Source organism: Trachypithecus francoisi, unplaced genomic scaffold (assembly GCF_009764315.1).
Source record: "Trachypithecus francoisi isolate TF-2019V2 unplaced genomic scaffold, Tfra_2.0 Lachesis_group3, whole genome shotgun sequence".
NCBI lineage: Eukaryota > Metazoa > Chordata > Mammalia > Primates > Cercopithecidae > Trachypithecus > Trachypithecus francoisi.
In genome coordinates this window covers 116,928,932-116,949,155 of record NW_022681468.1, presented here as the reverse complement: position 1 = coordinate 116,949,155, position 20,224 = coordinate 116,928,932, and the positions used below count along the sequence as shown (strand labels likewise).

The 20,224-nt window shown below is 46.3% G+C and overlaps 1 protein-coding gene across 8 annotated transcripts in view; it reads right to left on the bottom strand.

The window, feature by feature from the left end:
- The window catches only part of PARP6 (poly(ADP-ribose) polymerase family member 6), a 32,468-nt gene extending 22,577 nt beyond the window's left edge, over positions 1-9,891 (bottom strand). For 5 of the 8 annotated variants that reach the window (XM_033189502.1, XM_033189498.1, XM_033189503.1 and 2 more), the window contains exons 1-7: positions 8,272-9,338; positions 4,793-4,982; positions 4,063-4,140; positions 3,210-3,304; positions 2,718-2,778; positions 2,386-2,476; positions 1,860-1,926 (exon numbers count right to left, since the gene is read on the bottom strand). In XM_033189502.1, coding sequence (XP_033045393.1) covers positions 1,860-1,926; positions 2,386-2,476; positions 2,718-2,778; positions 3,210-3,304; positions 4,063-4,140; positions 4,793-4,795 — 395 coding nt within the window. In that variant the 5' untranslated portion in view covers positions 4,796-4,982; positions 8,272-9,338. Of the gene's footprint in view, positions 1-1,859; positions 1,927-2,385; positions 2,477-2,717; positions 2,779-3,209; positions 3,305-4,062; positions 4,141-4,792; positions 4,983-8,271; positions 9,339-9,534; positions 9,668-9,753 lie in introns of those variants that run through there. The other 3 variants (XM_033189497.1, XM_033189504.1, XM_033189496.1) reach the window with 2 other exon arrangements.
- Positions 9,892-20,224: the final 10,333 nt, after the last annotated feature.

Here is a 20,224-nt window from a genome sequence, read left to right as displayed (position 1 = left end):
AACTCCCAGGTTCTTCCCTTATCTTCTCTGGCATCTGGCCCTCCTTGCAGAACCTGCCCTCCTGTCTTCTGTGCCACCTTTCTCTTCCTATATTACTCTGACCTACCTGCAGTGTTTCTTCTTCCTCTGCCTACCGTGCTGGTTTCTTCGGGATTTTGTCTGACTGTTTAAGGGTATTTTGTCCTTGATCCTATCTTCTTTTCCCATTATCATGCCCTCCTTTGGCAATCTCATATTCACTGGCTGTAATTTCTTCCCACACGCACTGATGCGTATCTTCAACCCTAACTTCTCCGGTACGTAGCAAACTGACATATACTCCGGTAAGTAGCAAATTGACATTTCGGATAAGCATCTCCACCTGCACATCCGAAAGTTACCTTTAAATAACATGTCAAAAATTGAACTAATTACCTATCCTCAACCTACAAAACTGCTCCCTTCTCATATCCCTATTTACATTGGTGGTATCACAATTTACTCACACATCTAGGTTGGAAACTTAAACGTCTTTTCCACTATTCTTTAGCCCTTATGGCTATATTCAATACATCTAAATCAGTCTTCAAGTCTTACTGATTTTATACCTCACAAATCTTTCTAATCTGTCTCTCATCTCGATTCTCACCTATAATCACACTTTAGCTCAGGCCTTTAGCATCTCTTGTCTTGACTTTTACAAAAGCACCCTACTACACTAGTTCTGGTCTCTTGTCTCATCCCCTCCTACCCATTTTGTACAATGCTACCAGAATGGTTTTGAAAAATTAATCTGACCATGTCATTTCTTTGCCTAAACCCTTCAATGTTCACACTGCCTACAGGATAAAAGTCCAAGACCCTCTCTAACATGAACCCTTCCCTATTCTCTGGCTTTGGCTCCTACACCCACAGCTTGTATTTTACCAGCAATATTTAACTACCTGAAGCTCCCTACACACATACTGCTTTATGTGACTAAGCCCCTGCAAATGTTATGCACCCTCAGAATCTGTCTACATGGACAACTCTTACCCATCTTTGAAAATTACTAATCATTGGCTGGGTGCAGTGGCTCACACCTATAATCCCAGCACTTTGGGAAGCTGAGGCAGGCGGATCACTTGAGGCCAGGAGTTCGGGACTAACCTGGCCAACATGGAGAAACCCCATCTCTACTAAAAATACAAAACTTAGCCAAGCATGGTGACGGGTGCCTGTAATCCCAGATACTTAGGAGGCTGAGGCACAAGAATCACTTGAACTCAGTAGGCAGAAGTTGTAGTAAGCCAAGATCATGCCACTGCACTCCAGCCTGGGTGAAAGCAAGACTCTGTCTCAAAAAAAAAAAAAAAAAGGAAATTATTAATCATCACCCTTTCAACAGACAAGAGTCTCTCTTCAGTGTCCTTTCTAAATCTTACATATTCACCTGTATTAGAATATGTATCCAGTGGACTCTATTTGAAACTTCACTGAGAGTGGAAAATATGCTTCATTTCTTTGTATACCAAATACTTAGCTCAATGCTCAACACATTCAATAAACTAAAATTAAATCCCTAGAGACTTACTCTGAAGAAACCACTAGAGAAATATGAATAGCATGACTCTGATTCCAGGGTAGTAAAAATGCTAAGTAGTGATGAGCCTCTTTTACCTCTAGAAAGTCTCAGGTTCTGACACCCAAGAACCATATACTCTCTCTCCACAACCTTAAATCTGGCTCCCTAAATTTATTTTAGCTTTTCCTGGGCATATTTCAGAAAGACATTTTTGGAAGGAGGTATTCCATCCAAGGCTCTGCCTGTCCATCCATATATTTCCATCTCTCTTTCCTTCCTTCACATGTCCATGACCACGAAAGACCAAAGTTCTTACTTTTTCAACTGAAGACCCAGCCCAAATCCCTCCTTATTTGATGGCTGGAAAACCTCAATTGATGGTTCTGCAAAGAGAAAAGAAGGCTACTAGTAAGTATGTATCTCTTGACTTCCTGGAGTCCAAAGCTCAGTGGAAGAGCTTCTGTAAATTCTAAAGATCATAGCTGCTGGGTACTCTAAACAGTAATGGTGGAAGAAAAAAAACATCTGAAGCAGAAGGCAGATTCTAGAAGCTGTCATATGAATCTGAAATATCCTCAGTAGGATGTTGAGAAAAGGAGGAGAAAGAAATTTTATCTTGGCACCAGAGAAAACAATGTCATTAGGCAGGAAGGCCTTTAGGGAATGGTTACCAGGTGACAGGGGATGAAGACACCAATTACACGGGACTAAAAAGCCTCTACCGATAGCCTGCAGATTGAGCCCAAGGACCTTGTTCCTAATTTTTTTCTACCTTAGTTAACTTAGGGCTTTGGATGAGACCACACTCAGACCACCCATTTGCCCAAAGTCACTGCCTTTACCTGGTCCATCTAGGTACTGGGAGAGAGAAAATCGCAGCCTCAACACAATAGGTTCTGTCCGGAGGACCTTCCAGGCTGTAGAGACTTCCTCCTAAAAGAAGAAGGGAAATAGTTTCCAGTTTAGCAACATAGAGGAATGGATCTGAAATTTCCCCTATATGACACACACATGCACATGACAGTACACACCACTGTCTGCTGATGGTCTAGGAAAGACAAAGATGAAGAATATATGCTCCAAATACAGCACTCGGGAACAAGACTCCTGGCCTACATGACAAATTCCACAAGTCCAGCTAGACATGTTGTTGGCAGGTACTAGCCCCACTTACATCGAGGAAGCTGATGTTGATGTGGAGGTCAATGTCCACGTCATCGATAGTTCCATATTCTCTATAGAGATATAGGTGACAACAGGTGAGACTCATCAAGGGAGAAAGAAGGGAATAGAAACTGAGGTGGAAAGAGAACTGAGCCTGGGGACAGTAGAAAGGGAAAAGTGGACAACAGTTTTGTACCTAGGGTCTTAGCTACAGCCTTACACCACTTACATGATCAGTGTCTTCTCCCAGGCCAAAAGCATTTCTTACCTGAAAGGTGAGACTACTGGCCCAGAGGGGTCTAGGATAAGAGGGAATTCCTAAGAAAAGTGGCCTTACTTCTCTACTCTCTACTGTCAGCCAAGCTCATTTATTCTGAGCATTTTCTATCATTAAGTTCATAATTTATCCCACTATCATACAATAAAAAGAAAAACCTCTAGCCTTTTAACAACTCAGAAAGAAGTGACTTGCTCCCCTGCCACCCCTGAAGCAGAGTCCCACCTGATGGATACAGAGTTCTCACTGTAGATCTCCTTCACCGCTTCAATGTCTGCATCAAGCTGTGGGTGTCGATACAGGTCAGCTGCACAGCTCCCCTGAGATAGCAGCAAAAATGATGGTGGAGAGAGGTGGAAAAAGACAAGGGAAAGAGAGAGATGATAATAAAAAGAATACGAAGAGACACCAGGAACAGGAGAAATCAGACAGCAATATAGGGGAAGTGAAAGCCACTTATGTGAAGAGGTTCTCAGTGGTGACCCTATCAAGGGATTTCATTAACAGAGGTCTGCATTTCATCACGACTTTAAAAAGGTTCAGCATACCAAATGTAGGCTTTTGCTTGGAGTTCACTTCCTTAAATCTCCAGCTTTTCCTCTCAGACCTTGACCAGGATACCTTCTATGACAACTCAGCACAGGCTGAAGTTACAGGTTTCCTAAGATTGGTTCTATGTGAAGAGCATTCTGAGAGTCTGGGTATTTCTGCTCAGGGCTGTGCCTGGCTAGTGATGGCATTAAGCAATTGCTGGCAGAGTAATCTTTTAAGATGTGACCCTAATGAATGAAACTACCCCCACTGGCTAGTGTTAAGAGTCAGAAAATAATTATGTCTAATTAAGAACATATGGGTAGTCTCCACATACAGAGGACGTAGTTTACTCTGGTGGAACAAGTATGACTCCAAAGAAAGAGCAAGGGCATGGGATCAGCTCTGACAAGACCATGCTCAGACCACACCAACATTATAACCTCATCTCATCTGTGCTCCAGAACCTCTTTCACTCCTGATGTATCCAAAGAGCAGCACACAACTAGACCATCCAACATGGGGGTCTTGGGAGATGGAACCTCACCTGAACTCCATAGAGAAATTCCTCTGATTCATTATCTCCCTCCGAGTCGTCATCATTCCAGAACTGGCCTTTGATGTCCTAGTGATGAGAAATAAGGATATCATGCTTTGTTGGGTCCCTATTATCCCATGGAAGCGGGTGGGATGGTATGATGGGAAACAGATTCCCACAAAGATTGGGAAAAGACAGAATAACTAAAGCCCTGATCCCTTTACACCTTTCACCTCACCCTTTGGGAGAGTCTCAGTCTCTTCCTGATATAATCATATCCATAGACTAGCTCTTAGTGGGACAGAGGAAAACATCTAGGAAATTTTGGCCTTCTGAAGTCTCAGTATGATGATTGAGAGGCTCTGGTAGCCAGTAGGAGAGAAATGCAAATAACTTCAATGTCAAGGTTGATTCCTAAGCATATCTAGGTTCCAGTATAAGCTGGCCTCTTCCAGGATCATTACCTAAGACAGTTCCCAAGCATACCTAAGCTCTCGTCTCATTATTTTCTTTCTATCCTTTAAAGTACTGAACTCTCCTCTCTCTCCCCAAGAAAACCCACCTACACAAACACACCAAGTAATACTGTTTCTGTGCCCCTTCGCTTTCCTTTAACTTCAAATAGCCACTCTATCTTCCACAAGGGTAGAAGGGAAAATACCAAGAAAGGGTGAGATCTGCACTTTGTCTCCTCTACCCTTTGAACAATCAGTTGGAGAGGTGGGCAGTCAGTTCTCACCATTGGGTCAGTGGGTCACACACACTCTCAGGTCAGTGCTAGGCAGCACCCCTCCATACCACCAGCCGAACCAAGGTCAACGAAATCGGCATTTAGGAGACCACAAGAGCAGGGAAGGTAGGGCACGATGTCAGGGACAACTGGAGATCTGTTGGGATGGCTGCTGCTGTGATGGTAACAAGTCACTGTCCTGTGGAAAGTAGAAAACAATGGGTTTCATCACCATTTAATAGCTGGGTGGTATATATACAGGCACACATATTTATGAATATGCTTTTCTTTTGAGACGAAGTTTCGCTCTTGTCACCTAGGCTGGAGTGCAATGGCGTGATTTTGGCTCACTGCAACCTTCACCTCCAGGGTTCAAGCAATTCTCATGCCTCAGTCTCCCAAGTAGCTAGGATTACAGGTGCCCGCCGCCATGCACAGCTAATTTTAATATTTTCAGTAGAGATGGGGTTTCACCATGTTGGCCATGCTGGTCTCGAACTCCTGACCTCAGCTGATCTACCGGCCTCGGCCTTCCAAACTGCTGGGAATACAGGCGTGAGCCATTGCACCCGGCCACTAATACACTTTTATTATACATATAGATACTTGCATATAAAAAGACATGCTTGTATGCATATACATACACACTTGCACATGCAGTTCTTTATAGATAATGAAACACAAAAGCACTATATACAAGATATTGCTATTCTACTTAAACTGGAGAGCTGGGATTAGAGCAAGACCTTGCTCTAGCTCATAATGTTACAACTCCTAAAGCCAAAAGTGATGGTGGCAGGACAAGATGCTTATGTTTACTCTGTCAGTTAATTCTTCAGAGTACCAACTCACACCAGAGTTAAGATTCAGAATCGCATTATTTCTAGACTCTTTATTCTTAGTTATTTCTCCATATTGAGCCATTATCTCTCTTTAAACATCAGTATTACTAGCTATTATATGGCAATGATAGCTAACTTAAGAAGTCCTCAATGGCCAGGTGCAGTGGCTCACGCTTGTAATCCCAACACTTTGGGAGGCCAAGGTGGGTGGATCACCTGAGGTCAGGAGTTCAAGACCAGCCTGACCAATGTGGTGAAACCCTGTCTCTACTAAAAATACAGCTACTCAGGAGGCTGAGGCAGGAGAATCGCTTGAATCCAGAAGGTGGAGGTTGCAGTGAGCCGAGATCGCGCCATTGCACTCCAGCCTGGGCAACAAGAGCAAACACTCTGTCTCAAAACAAAAAGTCCTCAACAACAGTCACTGAACATCTTTTGGCAGTTATGATCTCAGTTGTCATTGCCAAAATAATGCCCTAGAGTCAGCTTGGAACCTGCTTCCCAAATAAAAATGCAATAATTATCCCAAAAAATGCTTAGAAAAACACTTAATCCAGAGCCCTTTCATATACAGTTCCCTGCTTGCTTCTAATCTCCCAGACTCCTAATCCTATACCAGCAACTTTTAGCCCCACTAAAGCCTCCACATATAGCAGAAAAACAAAACAAAAAACTCATCTGTGAAATTACGAAGGCTTTAATGGCTGAAGATGGCAAAGTTCCCCTAAGAGCAGGCTAAAAAAGCTTTCTGGTGATCTCTAGACCAGCAAGTTACTAGCTCTGCATATATCTCAGTTGAAGCTACTCCAACCTCAAACAGAGGTGTTCTTGGTCTCTAATACAGTTCTTCTTCTTCTTCTTCTGTTTACTGACAGAGTTTTGCTGTGTCGCCCAGGCTGGACAGCAATGGCATGATCTTGGCTCACTGCAACCTCCGCCTCGCGGCTTCAAGCAATTCTGTCTCGGCCTCTCAAGTAGCTGGGATTACAGGCGCCCGCCACCACGCCCAGCTGATTTTTGTATTTTTAGTAGAGTTGGGGTTTCACTATGTTGGCCAGGCTGGTCTCAAACTCCTGACCTCAGGTGATCCACTCACTCTGGCCTCCCAAAGTGTTGGGATTACAGGCGTGAGCCACTGTGCCTGGGCGGTCTCTAATAAAGTTCTACTGAATGTCACATTTCCAGATTAGTGATTCTCTGACTGGGGTTGGTGGACCTGTAGCATCAGTATCAACTAGGAACTTGTTAGAAATGCAAATTCTCAGACTCCTCCTAAGACCTACTGAATTAGAAACTACAGAAATGGCCAGGCACTGAGGCTCATGCCTGTAATCCTAGCACTTTGGGAGGCCCAGGTGGGCAGGTCACCCGAGGTCAGGAGGTTGAGACCAGCACGGCCAACACGGTGAAACCCCATCTCTACTAAAAATAAAAAAATTAGCCAGGCATGGTGGTGCACACCTGTATTCCCAGCTATTCGGGAGGCTGAGGCAGGAGAATCATTTGACCTGAGGAGGCAGAGGTTGCAGCGAGCTGAGACTGCGCAAAAAAGAAAGAAAGAAATTCCAGAAATTGGACCCAGTAATCTGTGTTTTAACACACCCTCCAAGTTGTTCTGATGCATAAAATTTGAGAACCACTGTTCCAGTTCTAGATCCTTGTGTGTTCTAAGGACCTGTGGTTCATTCCTTAGATACCAACGTAAATCTGGTAACTACGCCAGGATGGGAACAAAAGGCACAATGCCAGAGCAGAGCCAGCATAGGAGTCTTCCAGCCGACAGTGTTGCCTGATCTCTCAGAAACAACATGCAAAAGGAGAGTATAACTGAAGTTCTTAGAGATGGAATGACGTGATCACTGAGATTTGTTTTAAAATACTACCCTGGCACACACACATAAAAAAAGGAGGGAGGATAATAGATGAAATAAATATAGCAAATAGCAAAATGTTGATTATCAATGAAGTTAAGTGACGTACATGAGGGTTTTCTGGTAATCCCTACCTCCCTACTTTTGTGTAAAGTTGAAAAGTTTCAAAATAAAAAGTTAAAAAAAAAAAAAAATCAGAAGCTACTCTAACGGACTCTCCTCAGAGTCAACTCTAAATGTTAACAGGAAGATTAACCAAGGCTCTACAATTGCCTCATTTTGCTGTCTGCTGTTCTTCAAACTCACCAAGCATATTCCCATCATATTCCCAAGCATATTCCCATCACAGGGCCTTCGTCCCTGCTGTTTCCCTTTCTCGGTATGTTTTCCACCCACATATCCACATGGCTTGTTCCTTCACTCTTCCAGATCTCTGCTCAAAGGCCACCTTGACCATCCTATTTATTAAAACAGCAACAACTCAACACCCACATAGTAGCACTCTCTATTTCCCTTCCCAGCTTTATTTTTTTCCACTTACCATGTTCTAACATATAAAATGTTTATCAGAATATACACTCTGGTGGCAGAGGCTTTGACTGTTTTCAGTCTACATTCTTAGTCCCTTAAAACATTTCTTGAATGAGTGAATGAATGAATGAACCCTCTGCTGGATACTTAAGTCTAATGGGAGATATATACAATAACCTACATGTTTCTACACATAGACAAAAATCACACAAAAAATGATTTTAAAAACCAAAACTTCATTCACCTTCAAGAGTAGCTGAGAACCAGAATGTGAAGATCTTGGGGTGAGGTTCGTGAGATTTGAAAATAAACAGTCAAGTGCTGATCTGGATGATCACAGAGAAGTAAAGAGGGAGGCACTAAATGTCCAGCCTAGGTTGCCCTGGCGTGAGGGGTAGGATGATGGCAGCGTTAGGCCAGAAGTGCCAACTTTTCACGGTCTTTGTCGCTGCAGAAGTCAAGAAAAATTTAGCCTCCTTCCAAGGGCTGTTGCTGCTTGGTTTCTGTTGCTATCACAAGGAGAAAAAGGTAGTTGAGAGGGAGATTGTCTCGCTCAAGGAAGAGACAGTTCAGAGATTACCAGCTTTTTCAAACCAGGCTGCTTTAGTGAAAGGGACTTGCTCCCTCTCCTCTCAATGCCCTTTCCTCTGGAGAGATGGAAAGTGGATTTAAAAGGTGAAGAGTTGGAAAAGGAAGGTGATGGGTCATGGAATTCACAGAATCACAGACACTTTTTAAAAAAACAAGCTGGAAAGGTGGCCTAATTCAAAGCTTTCATATTACACACAGAATACTTAGACCTACAGAGGTCGAGCAATTTGCTTAAGGTTAGGAGTACAGAAGGACTGGGATGTAAAGACATTGGACAGGTCCTAATTACATCTAATCTTCACGTGGTGTGGTTATAATTAATTGAGTTGTTCATGAGTTAAGCAAGAAAGACCTATCTGATTTATCTAAATGAGGTAAAGAATGGGACCTTACAAAAGAAGTTGGGCCAAAAATAAGACATGATGAGTGTCCAGGGAAGGTGTTAAACTCAGCAGCTAACATAGCACGCTTTATGAATTTCCACGGGAATAAGTCAAATGTAAACGAGCAAGTCTGGATCACAAACGTCTTTCTCTAGGCCCATGGGCGCTTCTCTGGGTGTGACAACTTCACGTCTAGTCAAAGCAGCTTCAGAGCTCGACGTTGAAATTGGGGGTTGGGCTCCCGGCTTTGTGGTCGTGGAAGAGGTTACCCCACTCCATTCCGTGTGCTCCCTTCTCAGGACTAGGCCACTAAACAAAGACTACTACGAAGAATCACTGGGGGGCGATTCCCACAAGTCAGCGCTATCTCGGGCACCCAGTAGGGAGAGAGGACAGGGCTGCCCACCCCCCCTCCCCAAAAACACTCTCTGGCACCCGTGCTTCCAGGACAGGCCCTGAGGCCTCTCCCGGGGAAGCAGTTACACCGGTTCTCCGGGGCTCCCCTGAAGACCCCAAAAACACTCAACACCTGCCTCCCCAGGGAAGACGCTCTGTGCCCGATCTCTGCCGCTCGGTCGCCGGGCCTGAGAAGCTGTCCAGCCTAGGAGGGACTCTCGGAACCTCCCGATCCAAGCCCCTCACTTCGTCCACCCCTGCGGAGGCGGGGCGAGCCCCGCACCCTTCCCGCGGCCTGGTCGCACCGCCCCGTGCCCGTGGTGGTGGCCCCACAGGCCAGCCTCGCGAGTACTCACGGCGACCCCGGGCCGCGCGCGGCCGCAGCCGACGGGACGAGCGGCCCGGGACGCCCCGCGGGGGCGGAGCGGCAGACCAAGGGGCGGGGGCCGGGCCTGGCGGGCGAGGTCGCACACCCCACGCCTCGTCGTTCCGTCACGGGCGCGCTCAGCCACTCTGCGCACGCTCGCGCGGTGACACCATGGCACGTGGCCCGCTCCTAACCAACAGCCTGACGGCCCGCTGCCGCCTGGGCGCGCCTCAGCCGCCGACGCCAGCCCTGGGACGCCTGCGCGACGGTCGCTGGTCGGGAAGGGGTGCGGATGGGGGTGGCGCCTGCGCCCTGGGTCGGGGAGGCAGTGGAGAAGGAAGAGGGACTCTGGGGGCGTGCGGGGAACCTTCCAAAGGAGAATGCTTGCATTTAGCGCCCCGTGTGGTTGGGAGGAACGAGCAGGGAGGGTAACCCAGATTGCTTGTAGGCTGGAAGTCCCCTCGCTGGAGGCTGGGGCTGGCAGGTAGAGACTGAGGGAAGTCTTGAGGCCCTGCTGACTGCTGGATTCTCTGGTTCGATAGTGGAAGTCGAACACCTCGGGCTTTTAAAAATTCTGACATTTAACTTATTTGTTCCCCGGTAGCTGCAGCGTGATGGAAAGCACCCTGGCCTTCTAGTCAATCTGGGTCTGAAGCTTAGGTTCGGCACTTATTGATGGTGCAGCCTTAAACAATGACTTTCACTTTGTGAGTCTGATTTCTCCTCTTTGAGGTGGAAACAGTAACGCGTGTTTCTTGGAGCCGTTGTGGTAAGGATGAACTGAGATAGTGTTACGTTGAACCGTATGAAATTGCTAGTTTTGTAGTTTATAAACAGTCCAATACCTTCAATTTCATACAATTCCAACTAAGCCATGTCAAGTAACCAGCAGAGTACCTGGGACTAGGAAGTAGTCCATACATGGAAGCTGTAATTGTGGTTATTGTGGTTATTAACCCTAGACATGGCCAGACCTCCTTCATCCTTATCAGTCTTGGGGCTTCCACATGACCCTCTTTTCTATCAGCACTAATGGGAAAAGGCTTATCTTAGACCTATTCTGTTTCCTCACTCCCTCTTTGTAGCTGGACACAGTACACACAAAGAAGCCTTTGGCCCTGAATGATATAAACATGTCATGTCTATCCCTCCTAAGCTGGTCTCAGAAGTTTCCCAGTTAACTTTTTGTTGTTGGTTGATTTACATTTGCACATTCTCAGCCTCTCCTTTCTAACTCCTTTCCCTTTTGATGTCCCCTCTGCTCACCTTGCCATTCAGCCTGGGCCACAACACTGTCTCAGTATGAGTTTGTTACACCTATTGCTTATAGTAACTGAAAAAAGTGAGGGATCAGTATAGCCTCGGTTTCAGAGTGTGGAAGTTCAGAGTAGTAGGGGAAAGAGTCGGGCTTGCTCTCTAAAACAACTCACCATCAAGGGCCCCATAATAGCTTTTGAGAACCAAGTGTGTATGGGAGTGTTGGAACATAAGCAGTGTGCCCATGAGTGACAAGTCCAACTCCAGTATTCAATAACCTTTAGAATTCCCCATTCCGAGCATACCACCAGCTCTTCTATATCATGAATCTCGGCCACCTCATAGTTTATCAGTATCTTCCAGGCTTCACCTGTTTTCCTACTTAGTCCAGATCCTTGGTCAGTCACTTTTAATCGCATTTTTGTTAATATGCTTGCACTGACTCTGTAAAAATCACACCTCTGGGTCATGCCAGCTATTTACTTTCTCTACTCTCCCATCCTAAACCAGGATAAAGGACGTCACCGAATCCTGCACACTTAAGTGGACACCATCCAGGTTAATTTAGCCCATGAACCCTATTCTGTGGGAATTATAGTTTCCACACCCACACTATGGATCCACAGGCCCCAGGGCCATGTTCATCTTATGTGACCCCTAGCACTCTAGCTGCAGTTTATTGAACTGTGAGTGGATTCCTGATCTAAGCTGTGTGAAGCAGATGTTCTCCTGAAAATCTGGGATTAGAGCTAACAGATTATGATTCTAACTGGACTGGTTTCTTAAGCAAAAGAGACATAGACTTAGGAGCTATGGTACCTCCCACCTACTATGATGAATGAGAAAAGGAAAAAGACCATCTGGGGACACAGAATGAAGCATGGAGAGGCAGAGACCAGAAATGGTGAGACTACTGTCTGCTTCCTGGCAGCTTCCCAGGCACCCCCTCTTTCTTCATTTTTTTTTTTTTTCTTTTTTGACAGGGTGTCACTCACTCTGTTACTCAGGCTGGAGTACAGTGGTGTCATCATAGCTTACTGCAGCCTCCAAGGCTCAAGTATGCATTAACATATCTGGCTAATTAATTTTGTGTGTGTGTGTGTGGAGATGGGGTCTCCCTGTGTTGCACAGGTTGATCTCGAACTCCTGAGCCCAAGCAGTCCTTCATCTTGTCCTCCCAAAGTGCTGGGATTACAGGTGTGAGCCACCACACCCTGCCCCAGGCACTTTCTGAGGCCCTCTGATCTTGGGGGACTAGGAGTCAGTTTTTATCTAGAATAAATGGCTTAAGCTAACTTAATGTGCGCTCAGTACAGAGCTCCTATAAATTCACTGTCTCCTCAGCAGAGCCCTCAGTGTACCCAGCAACCCTTCCACATGTCAGCCTCTGCCACTATCCCCCATTCTGCTTCACAGAAAAAATAAAGGCTATGGGTGCCAGCTATTTGGGTGGCTGAGGCAGGAGGATCTCTGGAGCCCAGGAGTTCAAGGCTACAGTGAACTGTGGTTATGGCACTGCACTCCAGCCTCAGCAATGGAACAAGAGACTCCCCATCTCTTTTAAAAAAATAAAATAAAAGGCCATGGGAGAACTGCCTCAATTTTCTGTCCCCTCCAAACATTTGAATCTCTCCCATCCTTTCTGTTTCAGAAGTGGCAAGGTCTGTCTTCAAATACAAAGTTAATCCTTTCACTGTGATCTGTATTTCATTCCTTTTTGCCTCTTTGGGAAATTTGCTGCTTCACTTATCTCTTTCTTTCATTTATATTCAACTTTTTCCTCTCCCTTACTCTTTGATCTCAGTATATAAACTTGATCAACTAGCCCAACCTTAAAAAGAAAATCCAGGCCGGGCGCGGTGGCTCAAGCCTGTAATCCCAGCACTTTGGGAGGCCGAGACGGGCAGATCACGAGGTCAGGAGATGGAGACCATCCTGGCTAACACGGTGAAACCCCGTCTCTACTAAAAATACAAAAAAAAAACCTAGCCGGGCGAGGTGGCGGGCGCCTGTAGTCCCAGCTACTCCGGAGGCTGAGGCAGGAGAATGGCGTAAAACCCGGGAGGCGGAGCTTGCAGTGAGCTGAGATCCGGCCACTGCACTCCAGCCCGGGCGACACAGCAAGACTCCGTCTCAAAAAAAAAAAAAAAAAGAAAAGAAAATCCAATTTGAATCCTATATGCCATGCTACTGATTTTTCTTGCCTCCAACCAAGCTTCTAGGAGTAGGCTATACTCTCCCTTTCCACTTCCTTGTCTTCAGTTGTTCCTTAAATCTGGTGTCATCTGACCTCTCCCCAAAATTTCTACTGAAAATGCTTTCACCAAAGTGACACAGGACTTACAAATGGACAAATCCATTGGGAATTTTTAGGCTTAATTTATATGATCACACAGTGTCATTTGGCATTGTCAATCGTCTTGCCCCTGCAATCGACCGCATGGTGTCATTTGGCATTGTTGATCATCCTGCCCCTGCAACCCTTTCCTCTGTTGGCTCTTATGGGCTACACTCTTCCAGTTTCTTGCTACACCTCATATGACTCCTTCATAGTATCCTTATTATACTCCCTTTCCTTCATTCCCTACTTAAGTATAAAAGCAGCTCAGCCCATGCCCATTTCACCTGTTACTCTTCCTGGTGGCCTCCATGGCCACTTGAATGAGATCTTGATAATTTGGAGTTGCCCAGAAACAGAATCTCCTTCTTATGTTACAAGTCTTAGAAGTAAGCAGAGCCCATCTTTCATGACAGACAGTATAAAGGTTGGATCTTTGCTTTCCCAGCTCTCTAGCTAAGACAGAGGCATGTGGCCTCGGCCTGGCCAAGCATCTTCCAGAAATGTAGATTCTGGAGTGATTCAGAGAAATAGAATCATAGAGAATTCATGCCAGTGGCAATGGTGACAGGAGAGCAGGGTCAGCTTTACCCCATGCCCAGGGACTCTCGTGGTGTGGGTACTGGTAGTGGTGACATCCCGTGTCCAATAATGATGACAGCAGCAGTGGTCTTGTGGGACTGGTTCTGGCTTCTGAATTTGGCCTGTGCTCTGGTGGACTGGCCTGTCATTGTTCCTGCCTATTTTCCAAGCTTGGGTCTTTTGCCTGGCAATCCCGTGACCCACCTAGTACCCTTTCAACAAATGGCTTGTTTAAATCCACCTGAGTGACACACAGTTAGAGACTGGAACTCCCAAGTCTATATTTCCATCCTGTACTGCTGCTGCCACTGCCTCCTCTTCTTCTTCTTCTTCTTCTCTTCTTCTTCTTCTTCTTCTTCCTCTTCTTCCTCTTCCTCTTCCTCTTCTTCTTCTTCTTCTTCTTCTTCTTCTTCTTCTTCTTCTTCCTCCTTTTCCTCTTCCTCTTCCTCTTCTTCTCCTCCTCCTCCTCCTCTTCTTCTTTTTTTTTTTTTTTGACAGAGTCTCACTCTGTTGCCAGGCTGGAGTGCGGTGGTGTGATCTCTGCTCACTGCAACCTCTGCCTCCCAGGTTAAAGCAATTCTCCTGCCTTAGCCTCCTGAGTAGCTGGGACTACAGACGCACGCCACCACACCTGGCTAATTTTTGTATTTTTAGTAGAGACGGGATTTCACCATGTTGGCCAGAATGGTCTCAATCTCTTGACCTTGTGATCCACCCGCCTTGGCCTCCCAAAGTGTTGGGATTACAGGCGTGAGCCACCACACCCGGCCTCCATCCTGTACTTCTTGAGTTTCAAGTTGACTTTGGTCAAGTTGTCTTTTGGACAACTCCACTTGGATGTCACATAGGCAAACATCTTCTCACTGTATTTCTTTCATGTTCCTAACTTAGTAAATCTCACCTATGACTTATTCAGACTGAACCCTGAGAAGAAAGCATCTTAGACTTCTCCCAGCCTTATTTAAATGGAACCAATTTTACCTCATAAACATTCTAAATTTTACATCTTAATACGTCTTCTTCTTCTTTTTCTTTTTTCCAAACTCTGGCCTCCTGCCCTTTAGCTGCCTAAAAGCACAGAGACTCAGAAGCCAGAACAGGTCACAAGCCTGGGTCTAGCTTTTCCCAAGAGATATCTTAGGTGCTCAGCAGAAAATGCAAGAGACTAAAAAGAAAGTCTGTGGAATACTCAGCCTCCTGGGGAGTAGTAGACAGAGTCTCACTATGTGGCCCAGGCTGGTCTCAAACTCCTGGCCTAAAGTTATCTTCCCACCTCGACCCCCCAAAGTGCTAGGATTACAAGTGTGAGCAAATTAATACATCTTAAATCAATCCCTCCTTTATATTCCTATTCCTCCTTACCAGAACTATTGCATTTGCCTCCTAATAGACTCCTTATCCAGTATCTATTCCTCCAATCTATTCTCCACTTAGCTGCTTAGGGGATCTTTCTAAAACTCAAATCTGATCATGTCACTCCTCTATTAAACCCTTCAATGGGCTGGGCCCGGTGGCTTATGCCTGTAATCCCAGCACTTTGGGAGGCCAAGGCGGGTGGATCACTTGAGGTCAGGAGTTTGAGACCAGCCTGGCCAACATCATGAAACCCCGTCTCTACTAAAAATACAAAAATTAGCTGGGCGTGGTGGCAAACGCCTGTAATCCAAGCCACTCCAGAGGCGAAGGCAGGAGAACCACTTGAACCTGGGAAGCGGAGGTTGCAGTGAGCCGAGATCGCGCCATTGCATTCCAGCCTGGGCGAAAGAGCGAGACTCCGTCTCAAAAAATAAAATAAAATAAAAATAAAACCCTTCAATGTCTCTCTACTGCTCTCAGGATAAATACACCCTTTCTATAGATATGACCCTATTGGACTCTCACCACCCCCTCACATGCATCCTACACTCCAGCCTGGCCAGATTATACATTCTTATAGGCCATGCAGGACATACTTTTTTGTTTTTGGTTTTGTTTTTGCTTTGTTTTGTTTTGTTTTGTTTTTGAGATGGAGTTTTGCTCTTGTTGTCCAGGCTGGAGTGCAATGGCGCGATCTCAGCTCACTGCAACCTCTGCCTCCTGGGTTCCAGTGATTCTCTTGCCTCAGCCTCTCAAGTAGCTGGGATTACAGGCATGAGCCACCATGCCCGGCTAATTTTGTATTTTTATTGGAGACAGGGTTTCTCCATGTTGGTCAGGCTGGTCTCGAACCCCCAACCTCAGGTGATCCGCCCGCCTCGGCAATCCCAAAGTGCTGCGATTACAGGCGTGAGCTACCACGCCCGGACGCATACTTTTATACTTTGTAAGTATTGGTACTTAGTGGGGCTGACAATCACAATGCTACCTCCTGCCCCTTCTACTCCACACAAATGGATGCGTGACTCATCAGGTCGGGCAAAGAACTCCATCATCCTGACCAAAGTGATTAGTTCAGGTGTGGGTTTGTGACCTAAGCAAAGCCAACCATAATCTTCTGCTCAAAGCTCTCTTGCTTTTTAGGTTAATGTACTAAGAGGATATGAGATTGAAGCTGCTGGCACCCAGCTCTCCCTGCCACAGGACAGAGAATGGGGCCAAGGCATAAAGAGAAGCAGAGCTCTGAGAAGTGGAATGAGAGAGACCTGATGACATTGTTTGAGCCCCTGAGATCAGCCTTGCCTGAGGTCAGTAATACCACCACATTTCTCAGTTCTCATCTTGCTTAAGTTTGTCTTGATTTGCCTTGGTTCCTATAACTTGCTATTAAATCAGACCTAATGCAGAAATGGAATGAAGTATGGAATTGATGGCACTGAAGTGAAGTTGAGGCAGTGGAGATCCCCACTTGGCTGGGGAACTGGAAATCCCTGCTATTTGATATCAAACCAGCTGGTTAAATGATCATCTATTTTATCTTGAGATTCGAGTCATGTATCCATCAAAGTGGAGATTTCCAGCATGCACTGGAAAAAAAAAAAAAAAAAAAGCTTGGATGTTGGAATATGTTGACCCCTTCTTGAGATTTTCAATAAGGTCCTCCAGTTTTGACTTTCCTCCATGCTGGCAGAATCAGAACAGTATACAGCTTTGTTTAGAGTTGACTTTTCTGCCTTTTTTTTTTTCTTTTTTGAGACAGAGTCTCTCTCTGTCACCCAGGCTGGAGTGCAATGGCGTGATCTTGACTCACTGCAACCTCCGCCTCCTGGGATTAAGCGATTCTCCTGCCTCAGCCTCCTGAGTAGCTGGGATTACAGGCACGCGCCACCACGCCTGGCTAATTTTTGTATTTTTAGTAGAGACAGGGTTTCACCATGTTGGTCAGACTGGTCTCAAACTCCTGACCTCAGGTGATCCACCCACCTCGGCCTCCCAAAGTGATGGGATTACAGGCATGAGCCATGCACCCCGCTGCCTTTTCTGCTTTTGACCAACAATCCAGGGTGCTAAAGCTCATATAATCATGCATCTTATAGACTATAACAGCCAAATCCTTTGCCCCAAACTAAAGAAAGAACAAAGGCCTAGAGGTGGAAAATCCAGTCGGAGATATTGGAGTGAGTTTAGGGTCTGGGAAGTTCCCAAAAAAAAGGGAGAATTCTGATCCTCCAAGCTATACCTGAATGCTTCCCTTTCCACACCCCCAAATTAAATAAGATGTATTTGGCTTGGAATTCAGACAGTGTTGGGGGTTCTGGTGCCTGGGGACTCTGGCTGTGAATCCTGTGGGAGAGAATGGGATGTATTGGGCACGCACTTCATGCACCTTCTTGGATTCCCTAAGCCACCTCCTTCTTTCTCTCTCTTGGTTGGCACCCTGCCTGTGCTAAGTAGCCCTTCTACTTCCACATCTATAGTAGAAATGCCACACAGCAGACCATGGGAGCTGACTTCCCAACAGCCACCCAGGGAGCAAATGATGCAACTGAGAAGTGCAGGGGAGTTAGCTCCTTGTGGGGTACAATCTTGGCCAACAGAAAACAGGAGAAAAGAGGGGAACAGAAGCATTAATTCCTTCTTAAATCTCCCCTTGGTGAACTGCCCCAAGGTGCCATTTCTCCTTGCAAACACCATGTGCTTGGCAAACAAGCCCGACAAGGGCCTTCTCTCTCCTAATGGCTCATATGAAGTGGCGGCCAGTACAGTACTGCATCATCTTGCATTGCCTTCGTCTCTTCTCCCTTTCACCATCCTGGACTTCCACCTCCCTGCAAATTGTCAGCACTTGCCTCAGAGTCTGCTTTCTAGAGTACTTGGGTTAAGATACGGAGACAAAATCAAAGCCCCCATCTCTACACTAAGTCCCAACAGTGGGGTAACATAAAGGTCCTGAGGACATAGCTGAGTTTTCCTACTCAAATGCAGGGAATCCAGCCCAGACTGCTGGCTTCCTCTCGGGAATCCAGTGTCAGGTCACTGGGTCAGGCCATCTTGGGACTACTCCCCAGGAGGCTGAGGCTCATTCCACAGGCTTTCTTTTTACTCTCTTGCATTTTCTGCTGAGCACCTAAGATATCCCGTGGGAAAAGCCAGACCCAGGCTTGTGGCCTGTTCTGTCTTCTGAGTTTCTGTTCTTTTAGGCAACTAGAGGGCAGGAGGCCAGAGTCTGGAAGTTCAAAGTCCCCTCTACAGATGGTCAGCTAAAGGCTTTGGTCAGCCCAGGGTTCTAGAGGGCAGAGGTTGCCATAATAGCTGTGTCTGGAGTTGGGGCTAGGGAGAAAAGGTGTGGCCCTCTGCCCCTTCTTAGTTTGCACTTGGCACAGACTTGGCCACCTCTTTGCAGATCCCAGCTGGCTCAGGCTGCAGGCTGGAAGGGCAGCAGAATGGCCCACATTGGTTCTTAGCTCCCTGAACTCATGCGGTTTCTTCCAAATAATACAGGGCTGTGTAACATAATTGTGCAAATATACTAGCCATGAATGAGGCCCAGAGGCCAGAAGCAGTCTGTGAGTCCCTGCTGGGTTTGGCTATGTCATGATGGGGGCAAGTGCAATCAGGACAGTGGTTGCTCAAAGATTGCAGCCCAAGCTGGAAAGGATCAAGTGAGATTCTGTGATCTCCACATCACAGCACCCTCCTTTGGAAGGTATTATATGCATGTTCTGCTCCACTGAGGCCGGGGTGAGCCCCCAGGTCTGGCCAGAGGACACAGCAGAACCAGAGCTGCTTCAAGGTCAGAGGTCACCAGTCCTATCTCAGACCAGAGGACTTTTCTCCCTACATCCAAGACACCCAGGTTGCATCCAGGAAGAGAAATTCATTATAGGGGCTCTACTGGAGGCTGAAGACTCTGCCCAGAGCCCCCAAGTTCTAGAGGTTCTCAGAGGGCCCCCAAAATTCAGTGTCAACTGATAGACTCCCCTGAGCAGTCTTTCAACAATGTGGCCTCAAGGAAATAATGGGCCACGGCCAGAGTTGGAGGAGTAGAGCAAGCTGCAGTTTGCTGGCCCGAGAGTACTTGACTGGTTGCTTCCATCCTGTCCTATGCATCTCCTTGGGGCTTGAGGCCTAGAAGCCGGTACTGCTAAGGGATTTTGACTATCTGGCCAAGACCAAGGTCACTGGAGCGTGAGTTGGCCAAGTGTTGAATGGGTAATCTCTCTTTGGGGGTAGTGAGCAGATTCAGGTTGACTTACCACCTTGGACAGGCCATTATGGAAACCATGAAGCTGAGGGGTAGGGGAATGGCCAAAGCGTCACCTGGTGCTAAGATACAGAAACCACATGAGCTAGATTGAGACTCACGGAGCAGGACATTATCAAGGATCCCTCATGATGGTTACCACGAATCACAGAATCCTCACAACTGACAAACAAGGATCTGGGAATGCTTAATCTCTACGGCAACCTTTAAACCCAAAACTGGCTGGGCATGGTGGCTCACACCTGTAATCCCAGCACTTTGAGAGGTCAAGGGAGGTGTTATCACTTGAGGCCAGGAGTTCAAGACCAGCCTGAACAACATGGCGAAACCCCATCTCTACTACAAATATAAAAATTAGCCAGGTGTGGTGGTGGGCACCTGTAATCCCAGCTACTCAGGAGGCTGAGGCATGAGAATCACTTGAACCCAGGAGGTAGAGGTTGTAGTGAGCTGAGATCGCACCATTGCACTCCAGCCTGGGCGACAGAGGAAGACTGTCTCAATAAATAACTCAAAACCATGTCAAAAGGGAAGTGGGATGCTTCAGTTCCAAAGGTCCATCCTCTCAGGGATGTGCATAAAGAACAACGGACAAAGGAGACATTTCCCAGTGGAAAGGACCAAAAAAAATAGGTTTTGTTAACCAAGAAATTCACTCCACTG